Raw genomic sequence first — 17,542 nt, forward strand, 5'->3', positions numbered from 1 at the left:
TTTCTATTGATTTATTCTGTATTCCAATCAGTTGCTAGATACTAAAATATAAAGTCATTGGTTTGAAAATAATTATGCTATAAAAAATAAAAGTTATGAGAAAACAAAAAACTTAATAAATAATTGTATTTTACATATATATATATATATATATATATATATGTGTGTGTGTGTGTGTGTGTGTGTGTGTGTGTGTGTGTGTGTGTGTGTGTGTGTGTGCGCACGCGCACACACGCACTATACAGTGAGAGTTAAAAGTATGATACACTCTGTTTGGTTTTTGATGGATAAAGATGGAGAGATGGAACTTGGGACACCTTTCTAGGAAGTAGAAGTGAACATTTTAGTCACTGTTACAACTTTGTTTATTTTCCCAAAATGTACTCAGTGCAAAATGGCAGCTCATTAAAATTAATTAAAAATCAATTGAGGCAAAACATGAACATCCACATTCAGAAGGTAAATAACATCAATAAAGAACCACTTTCCTTACAAACTCAAACCTGTTTTACAGTTATTGCCTGCTACAGGGCAGGCCTCCCTTATCTTATCAGTTTTGAGGAAGTCCAGTATCATGTTCAGTTTCTGGCTCGAATAACTAACTTAAGACATGTTTTTGTTATACTTTACGTTGAAATGGGGTGTTTAAGTGAACAAGAGCGTATTATGATCCTGATAATGTGAGGCTACAGAGACCGGGTGAGATCTTATGATGAAGTAAGGAATTTATTTAATGACACTTATCCCAATCGAAACCCTGTATCTAAATCAGGAGTTCAAAAACCAGTCAAATGTTTCCAGGAAACAGGCAGCATTAAAGACTGCCCCAAACCTGGACAACCAAAATTGGCTACAAACCAAACATTGCCACTTGATGTTTTACAAGAATCATTTTGTAGAATCTGTTGTAGAAGATCCTCATGCCTCAACAAGAAATGTTTCTGAAATATTAGGTACAAACCTCAGTTTGTAAAGTTTTACATGACAGTGGTTATAAAGCATACAAAATTCGTTTAATTCATCATCTAAGTCATGACAATTTTGATCGTCAAGTAGAATTTTGTAAAATAATGATGCGGAACATTGATAGTAATGCAATTAGATTAAACAACATTGCTTTCTCAGATAAAGCAACTTTTATGTTAAACGGTAACGTTAACAGACACAATGCTCGTTATTGGGCTGATGTTAACCCTAATTGGATGAGAGAGCAACATACCCAGCAACCTGACAAATTAAACCTTTGGCTTGGCATTGTGAGGGATAAGTTTTTTGGGCCCTTTTTTATTGACGGAAAAATTAATGCTGAGGTATACTTGGAAATGTTACAAAATCAGATTTATCCAACTATCCAAGTAGCAACCAACAACTGTAATGAAATTTGGTTCCAGCTGGATGGAGCACCTCCACACTATGGCCTGCATGTCCACGAGTATTTAAACAATATTTTTCCAAATCGCTGGATAGCCAGAAGAGAAAGTATCAAGTGGCCATCTAGTTCGTCAGATCTATCTTCACATCACTACTTTGTATGGGGTCACATTAAAAACAACGTCTATAAAACAAAAAACCAGTGCATTAATGACCTTAGGGACAGAACAGTAATGGAAATTCAAATATTTCCTGTGTGAATCTATACAGTGTGCCGTTTAAAGTTTCTACAACAGGCCTGAGACAGCAGTTTGAACCTCTGATATAAAAAACACAGATTAGTAAGTTTTAGCCGTTTTATTGCTTAATGTAATTGTAAGTACTAGTGCTTCTGTAACTTTACATTTCAAAATTTTAAACTGCCCCCCCCCCCCCAAAGACCATTTTGGGGAAATGGTGAATAATTTTTAATTAAGTTCAATGAGCTGCCATTTTGCACTGGGTTGAGATAGTAAGCTCTGTTTCCACTGTTCTTTTTCTTTGTTCAAGACATTTCAAATGAGGTGTCACTTAATGGGTCTTTACAATAAAAAATGTCGAGCTTCCCCCTCCCCAAAATCCCATTTTGGGGCAATGGGCAAAGTTGTAACAGTGACTAAAAGTTCACTTCTACTTCCTAGGAAAGTGCCCCTTATTCCATCCTTCAATGCTCCATCGAAAACTAAACAGTATATCAATACTTTTAACTGACACTGTACATACAGAGTGTCCCATGAAGAGGTTTAAGTGTTTGATTTTATATTACTTGCCCTTTTATGCACCGAACATTTTTAAACTCTACACAATTAATAATGTGGGTTTTAAAAATATTCTGTGAAAATTAAAGCTCCCTAATAATTGTAGAAACAAAATGGTGATATATTGAAAATGTTACCATTTTGCTTCATATAAAAATTTATTTCTTGAATTTCCTAATTTTATTACTGTGTTCCAGTTTTAAAGAACAGCTGTTTAATAACGCTCATTGTTTAAAACAGCTGTTTGATTGAAGAGTATTGCTTGTGCTATGAAAACATAACCTAACTTCCTCCATTACAGTTTTACTGATATTGAAGTTCGAGAATTGGCTTTTAATGTTGATCAAAAAGGGAAGTGTTGTGCATGGCAATTGGGATTTTGGTAACTTTACAGAAGCAATTAGACAATTTCAGGTTGCCTACTCAGGAGTTGAACCACCTATCAATCCAACAATAACTAAGTGGAAAAATCTTTGTTCGAAACTGGAAGTGTCGTAAAAAGTACTCTAGAGGATCAAATAAGGAAAGAGAAGTACTACTATGCCCATCAATGCTCCGCTCTCTAGGTAAACCGAAATCACTTAGGAAGGTTGAACTTGAAACTGATGTTCCAAAGTCTTCAATACAGATAAAACAAGATCAGAGAAGAAAAACAAAATAAAATTGTACAAAAGTCACCTAGTCCATAATCCTCTTGAAGATGATCTAGACAGGAGAGTGGAATTTTGTTCTCGTATCATTGAGTTTCATGAGCTAGATCCTAATTGGCATACTCAAATTGTTTTTCAGACGAGTCCACTTTCTACTGCAATGGTGCTGTAAATAGGCATAATTGTAATTATTACAACACCGGTAATCCACACATTCTTGAACAGACTCTACTTAAATCAAAAGGAATTACTGTTTGGGCAGCTGTCAGTTGTAATCAGGTGCTATATTACAACATTTCAGACATTACAATCACTGGGAATAGATATGAACAGGTTTTAAATTAACAAGTCTTTCCTCATTTTACAGTTCCAGAAATGGATCAAGCAATCTTCCAACAAGATGGTGCTCCCCCTCATTTCACAAATCCAAATGACAACCTTCATGGCCGTTGGATTGGTCGTGGAAGTGTTTATTTAGATTGGCCACCCCGATCCGCAGATTTAACTGTGTGTGATTTCTTTCTGTGTGGTTACTTAACCCTCCAACTGATAATAAGAAACTCCCAGAATGATACACTGGTTTTTGTCTTTGCACAGTACATGTTTCAAATATTTATTTAAAATATGTGCTTAATGCTAAGTAATAAGTGTTATATATCAATTTTTTTTTGTTAAAAACCAGAGAAAATTTTAAAATAAAAAAATCTGCACCTACTAGAGTATTGTTTTATTATTTCTAAATAAATTCAAAATTGTATATTGTAATTTTTTTTGTTTTCTAAGTTTCACTCCATGTAACTTTCACATGACTTGATATAGTAAGATATTGTAAACGTACAAAATATACACAGTTTTGTAGTGAACAAAAAGATTATAACATATATATATACACTTATTTACAACACAAAAAAGTTTTTTGATACAAATGTAAAGTAAGTACTACTTTTTTTGGCAGTACGCTTCAATACTGGTGTTTGATGAATTCTTTGGGCAAGAGGAATGTGAAAACTGTTATGATGAATGATGAAATGTTGTCACTGTCATTATCAATTTGTTCACAAGCCAATTCACATTCTACCGGTTTATAATCAATCATTCAGTCTACCTGACAACAAATCTCATAAAGAAATATTATCATGCACTTCATTTGCCGATACGTCACTTTCATCATCAGAACTAATATTTTCATCATCCAACAGTTCACGTATATCAACGAGGAATGCCCATTTCACCACATAACAATAAATTATAAATATGAAGCCTACATAATAACCTAGCAACAGTAGCACAAAGATCGTCAAGGCCGTGCAGCGAGTCCCCAGCTGCATAGTCCATTAGCTGTATGCCGTGCGGCCTTTGGATCAATATCAGCTGACAACGAGTAACATTAAGAATATAAATTATATAAAATGAATTTATATATAAGAATAGAGGATTCGACTGGTGCAAGTTACGTCTTTATAACTTAAATGGTTTTTGTGTTATAATTGCAGAAAGTTGACCGGCGGCTGTGCCATCTTTATCAGTTTACAAGTGGCATTAATGAACGTCTGTGCCGTCAGTCATCAGTTGGAGGGTTAAAGGAACAAATTTATACTCGTATCTTCAATAATGATGAGCAATTCAAACAATTGAAGTTCCCCGGATACCGCAGAATTTCTCTGCAAGATATTATGATTCATTTGTTAAAAAATGTTTGTTCTAAAATGTGCAAAATCAATTTCAATTACAAAATTAGAAAACTAATTAAAAAATAATAACAATTAATTAATCATATTATTAATTTTTGGGAGGATCAACATTAATATTTGTAAAACAGAATATCAACACTCCAATTTAACGAAATTTTCTGTCAACCTCTTCGAGGAGCGAGTGGGAATGGGATGGGGCGGTTGCGCTGAACCACCAAGCTAGTCTGGTTTTCAATTCTTAGAACGGAGGAGAAAATTAGTGCCTTTAATAAAGCAGGAGCTTTCCAAACTCCATTAGATTAACAGTACTATAGAATGATACCTCTCATTATAGATGTAATTTTAAGGTGAAATTTATCTTTGTACCGTGTATTTCTTTAAATTTAGCCACTTCCACAATGGCGTCACTTGCGGCCGCACAGCCTAGCTTCCTTCACGGACCCATCATAGCTTCTTTATAACAGTATTACTTATAAGTATTGCCGCTACAGAGCAACACTTGTCTACTAAAGATAGTAAAGCAGTCTGACACAATCTCAAACTTATGTGCTACAGTGGCTCAGTGGCAGCCATAGCAATTTAAGGGTTGTATATGGGAGAAGGTCAGAACATAACTAAGGAAATAAGTAGTTCCTCATCACTAGAAGAAAAGGTAGTCCTAAGTACATGCAATGATAATAACTTTTAAAAAAGTCACGAAAGACATTTTTACAGCAAACCACTCCTTCCCAGGCAGGCTTGGCCAGAGAGACAATCACAAATGAGAAGAAAACCATGAAAACTAAAATTGTAAAAATAGCTCAAACTCAAAATTTTGGTATTTAGGATTACTTATTAGGACATAACATTGTGGTTAACAATCACAAATGGAAAAAATGCTGGTAAGTACCAACTACACAGAGATAATATCAACACTTATAAACATTTCATTAAAACAATCATTTACACAACTATTAGTTTTTCTTTAAACAATGTTTGATACAGTTTTCAATATAAAGTAAGCACTTATTTCCATGGATTAAATGTTATGTTTAGTTAATGTGATAATGATTTTTCTAATTGACTTGTGATTTTATCTTTTTTCTAAAAAAGTTCCTATATAGTCAACAAAGCAAGTAAAAATATCTTTGGTATGCTCCAAGTATTATTTGTAATGTAATAGATTACTTTTAAATAAATAAAAAAACATTCCTACGACTTTAGAATATTTTTGTTCAAACTTGTATGGTATAAATAGAATGAACTATTAAATATTGTTAAAAATCTGTATTTATTATAAAATTACACTCTTACAAACTTTATTTATGTACTTTAATTAACAGAAAACAAGAAATTAAGCTATTCAACAGTTCAACAGTTCTCAAAAATGAATCACTCACTCACTACTTCAATCTGGCAAAATTCCAAGGTCATCAATTTTGTTTCTTTTTGTTGGAGGACATAGGTTTTGTTTTTCCTCTGAACAAACGCAGTATTTTACGCAAAACAATGTACACAACCATCACTATAACAGCTGCTATCAGCAATAATGCTGCAACAACGTCCAGTAAATACAGCTGATACCAGGGCATATTTGCTGAAGCAGGTCTCAGATGGTGTGCTCCACCGTGTCTCAGCACATACTCCACCCAATACACTAAACTATCTGCTGCTGACTTAGGTCGGTCATGGTAAATCTTTGACAGTCTCTCCATATTCTCTTTGTATCTGGAAAAAATTAACTCCAGATATAATATGTGGTATAATTATTTTGCCGTATTGTACAGATGGATTGTCAAAACTTATAAAACATACAACTTAGTTTATAACTTTATCTAACAATTAATAACTAATATTGCAAATTAATTTATAATGAATTGAAAAAGTCACAATTAAAGACATTGTCACTATCCATGTCATGGTGGCATGCAAGAAAACTTGCTTACTCTAGCACTTCAAGTGCAAATATAAATCAATATAGCTTCTTTACTCCAATCAATTTTTAAAACTGTGATGGCTAATCACCGCATATATCAGAGGATCGGGTCGACTGTTGGGACCAGACATATCTTGTGCTGATAAGGTAGATGGCTTAACTTTGGATTACCGACCACTTCGTCAGACTGATAACGAGAGCTGGGGTACGGAGCGGAACGGGCAGTCGGGAGTGAGTTATGGACTGTGTGGTTTACCATTCCGGCGAGGAATGCCGCAAGTCTTACCTTAATTTTTGCATATTTGATATTAGCATTATATGGAATAATTTAATTAGTAAGGAGGGGGGTACGTGCCAGAAAATTATGAGGAGTGAATTGGTTTTTTAAATTGAAATATGTAGGAACGGGTTTTAGCATGTTTGGGGATCGGCGTGGTGTTGGTAGGTGTGTGTATGATCTTATTTTTCCGGTTTATTACAACTATTACAATTATATAATGTTTAAAATACAATATAATCACAAATTAAAAATAAAATGATATTACAAAATAACAGTGACCTAATTAAAATATATTATAAACTTTGTTCTACAGATACACATTTAGACAAGACAACAAAGTAATTTTAGATTAAAATACTAAAAATAAAATAAAACTTACAATAACAGCAAAGACATATAATAGCTATTAAAATAAGACAAATACATAATTAAACATTCAGACATCAAAAACTTAATGTACTAATATCACAGGCCAAAAATTTGTCAATGGAGTAAAAAATATTATCCTTCAAACATCTATCTATTACTTTTTTGAATTGTTTTAAGGGCACATCCCATGCATTTTATCGCTTGACATGATGTCTTCATCGCTTCTATCTTACACGCTCATAATCGTAAAAATTTAATATTTCATCACAAAACTGAGGTATTGTTATAGTAACAATTCTCCCAAATTTTATTTAGCCTTGTACATTTTAGTCAAATTATTTCTCTTCTTAAAACTTGTTTTTAAAGTTATGACTAGCTACCATTTTGATATGGAAAAATATAATTTTATTAGAATTCTAAACATGTACTTGTTAATTGGTTATTACATGTTTGAAGTTTTAGTTTTGTATCTTTAACGGATTTATAAATAGGATTTTTATATCATAAACTCATACAGACAGAGAGATGGAACCCCAGCATTTTAGAACACCTTCTGTAAAATGTTTTGCTGTAGAGCGTTACAAGAATGCTTTGTTTTATTTTGATTAAATGAACATACTAGTTTAAATAGTCTAAACAATATAGGGACACTCTGTATAGTCTTCCATATTAATTAAATTATTATTTGTTTCCATTCTCAAGTACATATTTTATGTAAATCTATGTTAGGTGTAAGTCTGCTTCAAGATGAACACTTACCACAAAGATAATTAAGTTCTCCTGAACAGCAAAATAAGAAAAAGAGATTACATGTACTTAATTGTCATTCAATGAATATTTTTTTTTAAATAACATCAATATTAGCAATTTCTTTCATATCCCAAACAACATAGAAGGCAGGAAAAAGATATGAGAGCTTAAGACACCAAATCAACTATAATCCAGTCATTTTAGGTTTTTTAAACCTCAATCTGCGGAAAAATTTCTAGTGAGCTGAATTTTGGTATATACCTTCATTATGGCGTTTTAATGAAGATGTGAAAAACCGACATTGATATCGTGCCGGCTAAAAAAGTTATAAGGGTCAAAAGGTCACAAAAATCAGTTTTTCACGAATATCTCACGACCTATCGCTCGGAGGTCAATAAAGGATATTATACAAATTATTCCTAATACGATTATCTACAAAAAATATCTCTTGCATTTTTCTGTAAATTCAACTGTTTTTGGACTAGAGTGCTGAGAAAGCAAGTAGAATGCACTCACATGGGTACTATATACCGTACACATATAAGGCGTCAACTCTATTGCTTTTTATCAATGTATTTAAGTTTTCTTAAAACTTCTAACTTTTACTCAGGCGTTTTGTGACAAATATACTTATACTATAGAGGTTTTGGAACTTAGTAAAATATACTATATATAATACAAATGACCTCCACTGGCAGATGTTCCGTTCTTTAATGTTCTGAGACCCGTCCCTTTATACCTGCTATTGCCTGTCGGACTGTGTTTAGCTCACTTGAAAAATATTTCTTGAGTGTTAAAGACGTTAATTTCCTAGTTTTGTGTTCTTGAATAGTTTTCATAATGAATGATAAATGTTTCATATGTAATGAATCGTTATCTAGTGGTGACGTAGTAGAAGTTAGACGTAGTCTACAAACATTAAAAATGCTAGTGTCACTAGAAGTGATGGTAACATTGAATATTTGAATACTGTGACATTTGTAAATGTTCACAGTAATTGTCGTAAAAATTATACAAACAAGTTGAGTATTGCGGCCTTCAAACGACGCCAAGAAGAGCCAAGTACATCAACATCTCCACGCAAAAAAAAGAATTAATTCTTTTGATTTCAAAAAATTATGTTTGTTTTGTGGAGAAGAAACAAGTGAAGAAATCGAAAGAAAAAAGACAAAAAATACAAACCCGCTATAAGAGAAGTGAGTACTCTCACATTTAAGACACAGTTTTAAAAGCTGCAGAGGCGGGTGGTGATAAATATGGAAGAAATGTAAAGGAGCATGTAAATTTTGAGTATCTATTGGTACTTCTAATATCACGCACACAAATACTTGATCAACCTACATCCAATTTTTTTCAAGAAACCAGGGAAATACAATGTTGAAACAAAAATATACTCGACTGAGAGCCTCAACAAGTATCCACACTGCAAGAAAAATATTCTGATTCTACATGCCATGACCGGATGTGACACAACTTCAACACTTTTTGGGAAAGGAAAAATTAAAGTCATGAAGATGTTTGGAAAAAGACCTGATTCACACAATTCGGCAGAAATATTCCAACAAGAAAATTGCGCTCAAGATGCCCTTGTCAACGCTGGAATACACTTTCTACTAGCAATGTACGGTGCTCCAAATTCAGAAAATGTAATTGACAATTACAGATACTGCAGCTTTGCTAAACTAACAAGACAAAGCACAGCTGTGAAATTTCAATTATTACCACCCACTTCTTCAGCAGCTCAACAGCATATTTATCGAGTCTATTATCAAATACAAACCTGGCTAGGAAAAGAAATTGATCCAGAACAGTGGGTTTGGGAGTTGAAAAATAATATATTACAGCCAATAACAACTTTATTGCCACCAGCACCCGATGATCTACTAAACACAATCATTTGTAATTGTACAAAAGGTTGTGGCGGCAAATGTGGATGTAAAAAAATTGGATTGAGATGTTCTAAAGCTTGTGGACATTGTCGTGGTCATTCATGATTAAACAAAATGATGAAGATGTTGATTTAAATACAGCAATAAGTCCACTCGATTTTTTGGTAGCAACTTATGATGAAGTTGAAATTGAGGATATCAACGATGAATGAATATAAAAGAAAATTATATACCAAAAAATTGTTTTTCCTTATTTTTCAATGTAGAAATAAATAATTATTGAGCATAAAATAACCAAAAAAACTTTTATTACAGATCATGGATTATGCCTACGGGGGAAACCATGCAAAAAACCCGCCTTGCATTCTACCTCAAAGGTGGTGCAGAAACAAGTGCATCATAATGTAGTCGCTTTCACAGCACTCTAGCCCGAAAACGGTTGACTTTAGAGAAAAATGCAAGAGACACTTTTTGTAGATAATCATATGAGAAATAATTGTTATAATGACCTTTATTGACCTCCAAGCCATAGGTCATGAGATGTGACCTTTTGACCCTTATAACTTTTTTAGCCAGCACGATATCAATGTCGATTTTCCACATCTTCATTAAAACGCCATAATGAAGGTGTATATCAAAATTCAGCTCACTAGGAATTTTTCCGCAGATAAAACCTTAAATGACTGGACTACTATCGCAGGAATACTATTTGGAAAATGGTCTATGATTGGCAGATTTTGATTAGCGTCTCAGTATGTGCATAAAGACTGCTGAAACAAGACAGAACAAGAAAGGTCTGTTTGAAATCTAAAATTGTCCAGATCAATGGAAAAATCGTATGAGTGGTTTGAATAGTAAAGTAGGCATTCTCTTAAAGCAACATGGGAAGCAGTCTCAAAAAAGGTTGATGTCTGGATCCATGGTCTTTAAATGGAAGACGGTACTTCCCCCAAATCTTTATTCTGAACATTGATAGTACATTAGCAATTCCCCTACTGATAAAAGAAGTTTTTACATATCCAGTGACATTATACATGGTACGAGCTGAATGAACAGTTCTTGTTGGTAGAGACTCAATTGAGTAAGAGCCCTTAACCTTACATGTCCTTTGCTATTCCTAGTATGCAGCAGATTCAGCTGATCAGAGCATTAAATAACAATAGGTTTTTTTCTTAGAACAACCTGCTCACCTTATGTTAAAATGCTAGATCATGTTAAAGTGACGTCAAGCACCAAAACATAATAGAAATAAATATTTACTAGTTTCAAAATGGAAGCATTAAAATAACAATTCCCAATTTCATAGAATCACAAATACCACAATAATATTAATGCTTATTCTGTTTCAATTAAATCTTTGAAATTGAAGATAAACTTTATTCAAGTTATAAGCAAAGATTAAGATACATAAGATAAAGTGATTACAAACTATCTGAACCAGCAGTGTATTCAGAGAGAGGTCCAGAGATCTGAGTCTCCCAAACAGTCCGAGTAGAAAAATATAATCCTCTCACAAGGTTATACTTCTACCAATAACTTTAGTATAAGATAATGACTATATTAGTTCAGTCATAGTTTAGACTTGTACATTACTCCCTTCCTACTTATTATAAACATGTTTGCCAATAACACAGCAATCCGTAGAAATAAAATTAAACATTAATTTAAATCTGTCAGCATTCATAACTAAATTAATATATCCCTCGAATAAAATATGAGACCTGGATACACCACTGATATAAACTGAAATATTGAGAAACTTACTTTGAGTTACTGACAACTTTATTCACTGTTGATATTATAGTTTCTTCTGAAAGAGTTTGGAAGGGCATTTTCACTCCAATTCCTCGCTCTTCATAAAATTTGGCATTTAAAGTTTGATCCCCGAAAATAGGAATGCACACAACAGGCACTCCAGCATGAATTGCTTCATGTTGACCAAATATTCCACCATGTGTCATAAACAGTAGCACATTTGGATGAGCTGAAACAGAGAATTGTAGATTGACAGAAATTTAGACAAGTAAACTTGTTTATGAATGTATAATTACATTTTAAGAGTAATAATGACATTTCGTGTTGCTGTTAGAATTACTTTATTATAAACTGACATTATTCAAATGTTACATCATTGTAACCAAAACGAATACAGATTTTATGACTTTGACTTTATTCTGAACTTAATCTACATGAATTTGGTAAATATCTATATAATCTTGACTTTATTCTGAACTTAATCTACATGAATTTGGTAAATATCTATATAATCTTTATTTTTTTAAGTGTAGAATAATGAATATAAACAATGAAGTTATAAACATTTGGTATGAACAAAGATGTTAAGATCTTGAAACTAATTGAATTCAATTTATAAAATTACAAATACAGTAAAACTTGTCATATACGCCCTAATGTCAAGACTGGGTGGGTTGTATATTGAATTGTAATATGAAGAATGTTTTGTGTATTTGTACTACAGTTGCAAATGCTAAATAAATAACACATTGTTGTTTTTTTAAGGCACTAAATAATTATACTTCAATGGAACTGTTTCCCTTATCGTTTTAAAAATTTATGATACAGCAAATAATTATTTTAAAAAGTAAAATAAAAAAAGCCTTTTCATTTAACACATTTTCAGTATAGTACACTGTTTTACAGAGCAACTCACTTCAGTTGTAATTACAGGAACTTATTCTATGGTTGAATTATTCTATTCGGTCTTAAATTATTTAAATATAATTGGTACAAATTATAAAAAAAAAACAACAGTCTTTTACAACTAGATTTCACAAAACCCTTAGCTTTAGATCTAAAACTAAAATGAACAAGTCAATAGGACTTGAAAATTTGCATGAAGCTTCATTTCATGAGGGCAACACTGAATTCGATGATGATGCATGTCATCGCATGGGATTTGGCTGAGGGTTAGCAAATATTTTTACATTTGTCTTATGATAATTTTCATCCCATATTATATCATTTTTTAATTACAATTTAAAACCTTTTTAAAGGCACATTCCATGAGTTTTTGTGGAAATTTATTAAACAATTTAAGTTTCATAAAAACATGACTAATCCATGTCTTTTCAAATCTTACAGAAAATAAATCAAGATGATGATTTTTCTGGGTATAATAGTGATGTGTGACTTTTCTGGAAGGAAGTTTATTCAAGGATTGTTTAACATCTATTAGGCAACAGTATATGTAGAGATTTCCCGTGGGGGACTGGCATCCTCATCAGCCTATTTCCCAAATGGGATTGAGGGTGATGTACCCTCCTTGTCTTGTGCTGCAACTTCTAAGGTGGAGGCAGGGCAAGATAAGGAAGCCAACTTCCCTTGTCACTATTCCAGTGATTGGGGTACAAAACCTTTTCCCCCTCTTGGTTTGGTCCTGAAATCAAGAGTACTCCCGAATCCCTCCCTTTCCTGATGTTTTCTCCACCCTACTCTACCCTCAACCTCAGACTAAGGTGTTATGATTTGATTTACACGATAACGACCCTATGCATGATAACATTGCTATGTATAGTGTTTACTTTAAGACAAATGCAGATAGATAGTAAAATGACAAAGCCAATAAAACTCACTATTGATCAGAAGCTTTTATGGGAGGATCATACAAACAACTTAATCTCAAAATTGGCACGTGTTTGTTTTTTATTGAGAAAGTTAAAGACCTGTGTAAGCCAAGAATTGATGAAAATGTCATATTTTAGTTTTTTTCATGCTCATTTATTGTATTCAAATATTTTGTGGGGAGGTAGTACTGGTGGTGGAAAGAGTTTTTTTATGGCAAAAAAAGGCAATAAGAATCCTTTTTGGTTTAGGGTTTAGGAGTAGTTGTAAGGCTTATTTTTCTACTCATAATATAATGACTGTACCCTGCATTTTCATTTTTCAAAATTTAATTTATGTAAAAGAGAATATTAATGACTTCCTCTGTTTTAATGGTATCCATAGTTATCAAACAAGAAATGTAAACAACTTAGTCCTGCTTATTCCTAGACTAGAAAAATATGCAAAGAGTCATAAATATTTACAAATAAAATGTTTTAACAAACTCCCTGAATCATGGAGAGTATTAGATTTTAATTCATTTAAGAGGCAGGTTTCTGGTTGGCTGTCAAGTCGTGCATTTTACTCCATAAGAGAATTTTTGGAATATAACATTAGTGACAGTTAAATGTGGGTATTTTAAAGATTTTATGTAATGTAGTATTGTATTATATTAGTATTGGTGTTTGTGTTATTTATTGCACATAATATGTTATTGTTATTTTATGTATTAGCAAGCTGTGATATTTTATTGTTGGAACTGACGAAGCCTATTGTAATTTTGTATTACTTAATGGTCAATAAAGATCTTGATTCTTGATTCTTGATTCTAGCTATATAAGGGAAATTATCTTGAGAATGGATAATGTTGCTTTATTTAATTGACTGATGCTTTTAACAGATTTAATTTTACACGGCATGGCATGCACTTAAGTTATAAAGGAAAACGAAAATTTGCTTTCAAGGTAATTGATTTTCTACATTATCCTGATAAAAAGCAATTAAAAACTCCCTACAATACTGAGATCACAAATGCCTTGCAACTTCCATTGCCTTTGAATAAGAATCCTCCCCAGCCGGACTTAGAACATGGTAAAGGCAATAGGGTTGTTGAAGACAATATGATCAATTGTATTCAAAAGTACAAATACTCTGAAAATGTAGCTTTTGTACACTGCATCTCAAGAGACGTGAATAATATTAGAAGTTTAAGTGATGGAGTTACAGTGATTTTTAAAAAACATTAAAAACCCCCTTAGTATCAGTGTTTAAGTGGCCATCTGTCTTGTCAAAGGGTACAACTGGGTACAACAGTTTATGGTCTAATGACAAAAGATAATTGTTTTGAGAAACCAACATTAAATGACTATAAAATATCATTAGAATAATTTACAGAGGACTTAAAAAAAAAGTATTTAAAGTACCTTATTTGTTCCCCACTTGGGTGTGTTATGGATGGTATCTCACCCAAGAATTTTGCTGCTGAGCTGGTTAAGTTCTACAGATTGTATAGTTGTCCATAATGAAAAGAAAAGGAGAATGCTAAGAAATGGGCTTCTTTTGTTGAATTTGTTCAGGAGCTCAGAAATATAATTTATTTTCATTTGGGCTCTAAAAGTGAGAAGATTACAGTATCACAACTGGATTGCCCTCACACCCCTATCACTAACATGGCAACTGATGCAGTTCAATATTCAAGGAGCATCAGTGGTTCAGCTACACTATTACGAAGGAATGACAACAAACGTGAGATAAATAATCTCTCACCCGAAGCGTCTGCAGTTAAAACTGGTGGGACTGATCAGAAGCTTGAATTAAAACATGTAGGCTTGACTACTATCCAGTCTAATCTTTTAACCGAAGAAGACATCACATCAATAACTACAGAGAGGGAAAGCAGTTTTCTGTTTAGTGTCTGTGATTGTGTCAATGGGCAGTATAGTGAATGTAGTTCTCTGTTTTGAGAAAGTGCTTCCCCTGTGTCCCCTTTAAACAGCTCTCTGATTGGGACAACAACAGTAACATAACTACGTTCAGGAAACATGAAACCATTAAGATTTTTAATCAAAATATCCAAAATCTGCCTAACAGAATAGAACCATTAGAAGCCATTTTTGATGAAATTAAACCTCACATAGTAGTTTTGACTGAGCATGACATGAAATCTTATGAAATTGACAGATTAAACATAAAGAATTTTAAACTTAACTCAAATTTTTGCCGCAATTGTTCAAAAAAGGGGGGAGTTTTAATTTTAAGTAGAGAGCATTTACAGTGGGCACAGGTGACCACCTGATATTATTAGGTTTTCCTACCTAATATTAAAAATACTTTTGAGGAAAAACAGTTTGAATTCTGTGCAGCTAAATATCATATAGGTAATGATAAGTTTATTTTGATAGGTGTTAATACATCACCAAGTTCAAAGATTGATATTTTCTTGGATAAATTAAGTGTTCTTATTAAAATAGATCTAAAAAAATTAAAAAAAAATATTATTATAGCAGGGGATATAAATATTAACGTATTGAATAATAATAATTCACACAACAAACTGAAAATGTTTTTAGAAGTTTTAATATTAGTTATGTAGTTCGTTTTCCAAATCGAGTATTTCATGATTCCGTTTCTGCCATAGATAATTTTCTTACAACATTTACTAACTATCAAATACAAGTTTTTGGAGTCATTACTTTATTATCAGATCATGATCGTCAGGTTTTACAGCTATTGGAAAATAAAAATAGCAAACAAATTAATTATACCACTGAAACAAAAAGAGAACTTTGTCAAGAAGAGATTTTTATCAACAAAATATGAAACTGTTCCAAAAATTCTTAAGAGAGGTATCATGGCAAGATGTGTTTATATCTCAAATCATTGAAAAATTTACAACATTTCACAGAATAATAACTTAATATTTTAACTTAGCATTCCCTCCAAAATAAAATTAAACAATCTAATCATAATGACTAGGTAAATTCTTCTTTAAAGGATGGAAAAAGGAGATCATTCAACTAAACAAAATTGTCAGGTTAAGTAAGAATAAAGAATTAAGAAGAGTGTGTTAAAAGCAAAAAAATAGATTGTGCAGGAAAATGTTTGCTTCCACAAAAAATATTATTATAATAGAAAAATAAAAAAGTCCCAAAATGTACATAAAACAACTTGGAATATTGTAAATTATGAAACATCAAACAAAAATAAAAATTATGAAACATTATTGTATTAATGTAATAATTGAAGAAAATAATAAAGTAATTAATGAACCACTTACAATAAGTAACATTTTTAATTCATACTATTTAAATATAAGAAATCCAAATGGAAATTTGAATTTAGACAAATGTATGTACAATAGCTTAGTTTATAGTACAAGTAACCTAAATTAAAAGCATTAAAAGGTTGATTATAATATACCAAAACTCTTTTACCTCACAGAAACTAATGAGGATGACGGTCTCAAGATTATTAATTCTTTTAAACAAAAGCAATCATGTGAATATAACATGACTGTTATAAAATCAATAAAACAACACATGTATAAAGTGCTTGTTCATTTGATAAATTCTTCTTTTATATATAGTGAATTCCCGGACTTTTTAAAGATTTCAAAAGTTATCCCAATTCATAAAAAGAATGATCCTAAGGATAAAAGTAACTACAGGCCAGTATCATTGTTACCTTCTATCTCTAAAATTTATGAAAAAATAGTGTATAATATATTAATTGATTTTTCGGAGTATACCTATTGGTTAGAATATATCCAGCATGGCTTCAGAAAACAAAGGTCTACTATAACAGTTATAGTAAGCTTTGTTCAATCAATAATTGAGTCTATTGATAAGAATGAGAAGGTAAACGGAGTATTTATGGACATGTCAAAAGCTCTTGACAGTGTATATCATTCCACGTTGCTGCTCAAGTTGAAAGAAATGAATGTGAGTGAAAAAGCATTATAGTGGTTTAAATCATACCTACCAAATAGGCAATAATTTGTAGAAATAAATTTTAAATTGAAAAATAACTTAAAATTAAAATACAAATCAAAATTGTCAAAAGTTGAGCTAGGAGTACTCCAAGGATCTATTTTAGGACCACTCCTTTTCCTTTGTTACCTAAAAAACTTTAAAAAATGTCTAAGCTTTGAGCCATCTACAAGCCTATGTCTAAAAGCAGATGATTCGAATTTAAAAATATCGAGTAAAATGAAAGAACAGATAGAAATTAAATCCTATATTGAATTGGCTAATTTACAACAATTGTTTA

At 32.1% G+C, this 17,542-nt stretch overlaps 1 protein-coding gene across 6 annotated transcripts in view; it reads right to left on the bottom strand.

The window, feature by feature from the left end:
- Positions 1-5,760: 5,760 nt before the first annotated feature.
- LOC124369783 (UDP-glycosyltransferase UGT5-like) overlaps positions 5,761-17,542 on the bottom strand; it is a 60,229-nt gene continuing 48,447 nt past the window's right edge. For all 6 annotated transcript variants that reach the window (XM_046827875.1, XM_046827874.1, XM_046827876.1 and 3 more), the window contains 2 exons: positions 11,477-11,696; positions 5,761-6,216 (listed from right to left, as the gene is read on the bottom strand). In XM_046827875.1, coding sequence (XP_046683831.1) covers positions 5,922-6,216; positions 11,477-11,696 — 515 coding nt within the window. In that variant the 3' untranslated portion in view covers positions 5,761-5,921. The remainder of the gene's footprint in view (positions 6,217-11,476; positions 11,697-17,542) is intronic.

The sequence above is a fragment of the Homalodisca vitripennis genome, chromosome X, assembly GCF_021130785.1.
Source record: "Homalodisca vitripennis isolate AUS2020 chromosome X, UT_GWSS_2.1, whole genome shotgun sequence".
Lineage (NCBI taxonomy): Eukaryota > Metazoa > Arthropoda > Insecta > Hemiptera > Cicadellidae > Homalodisca > Homalodisca vitripennis.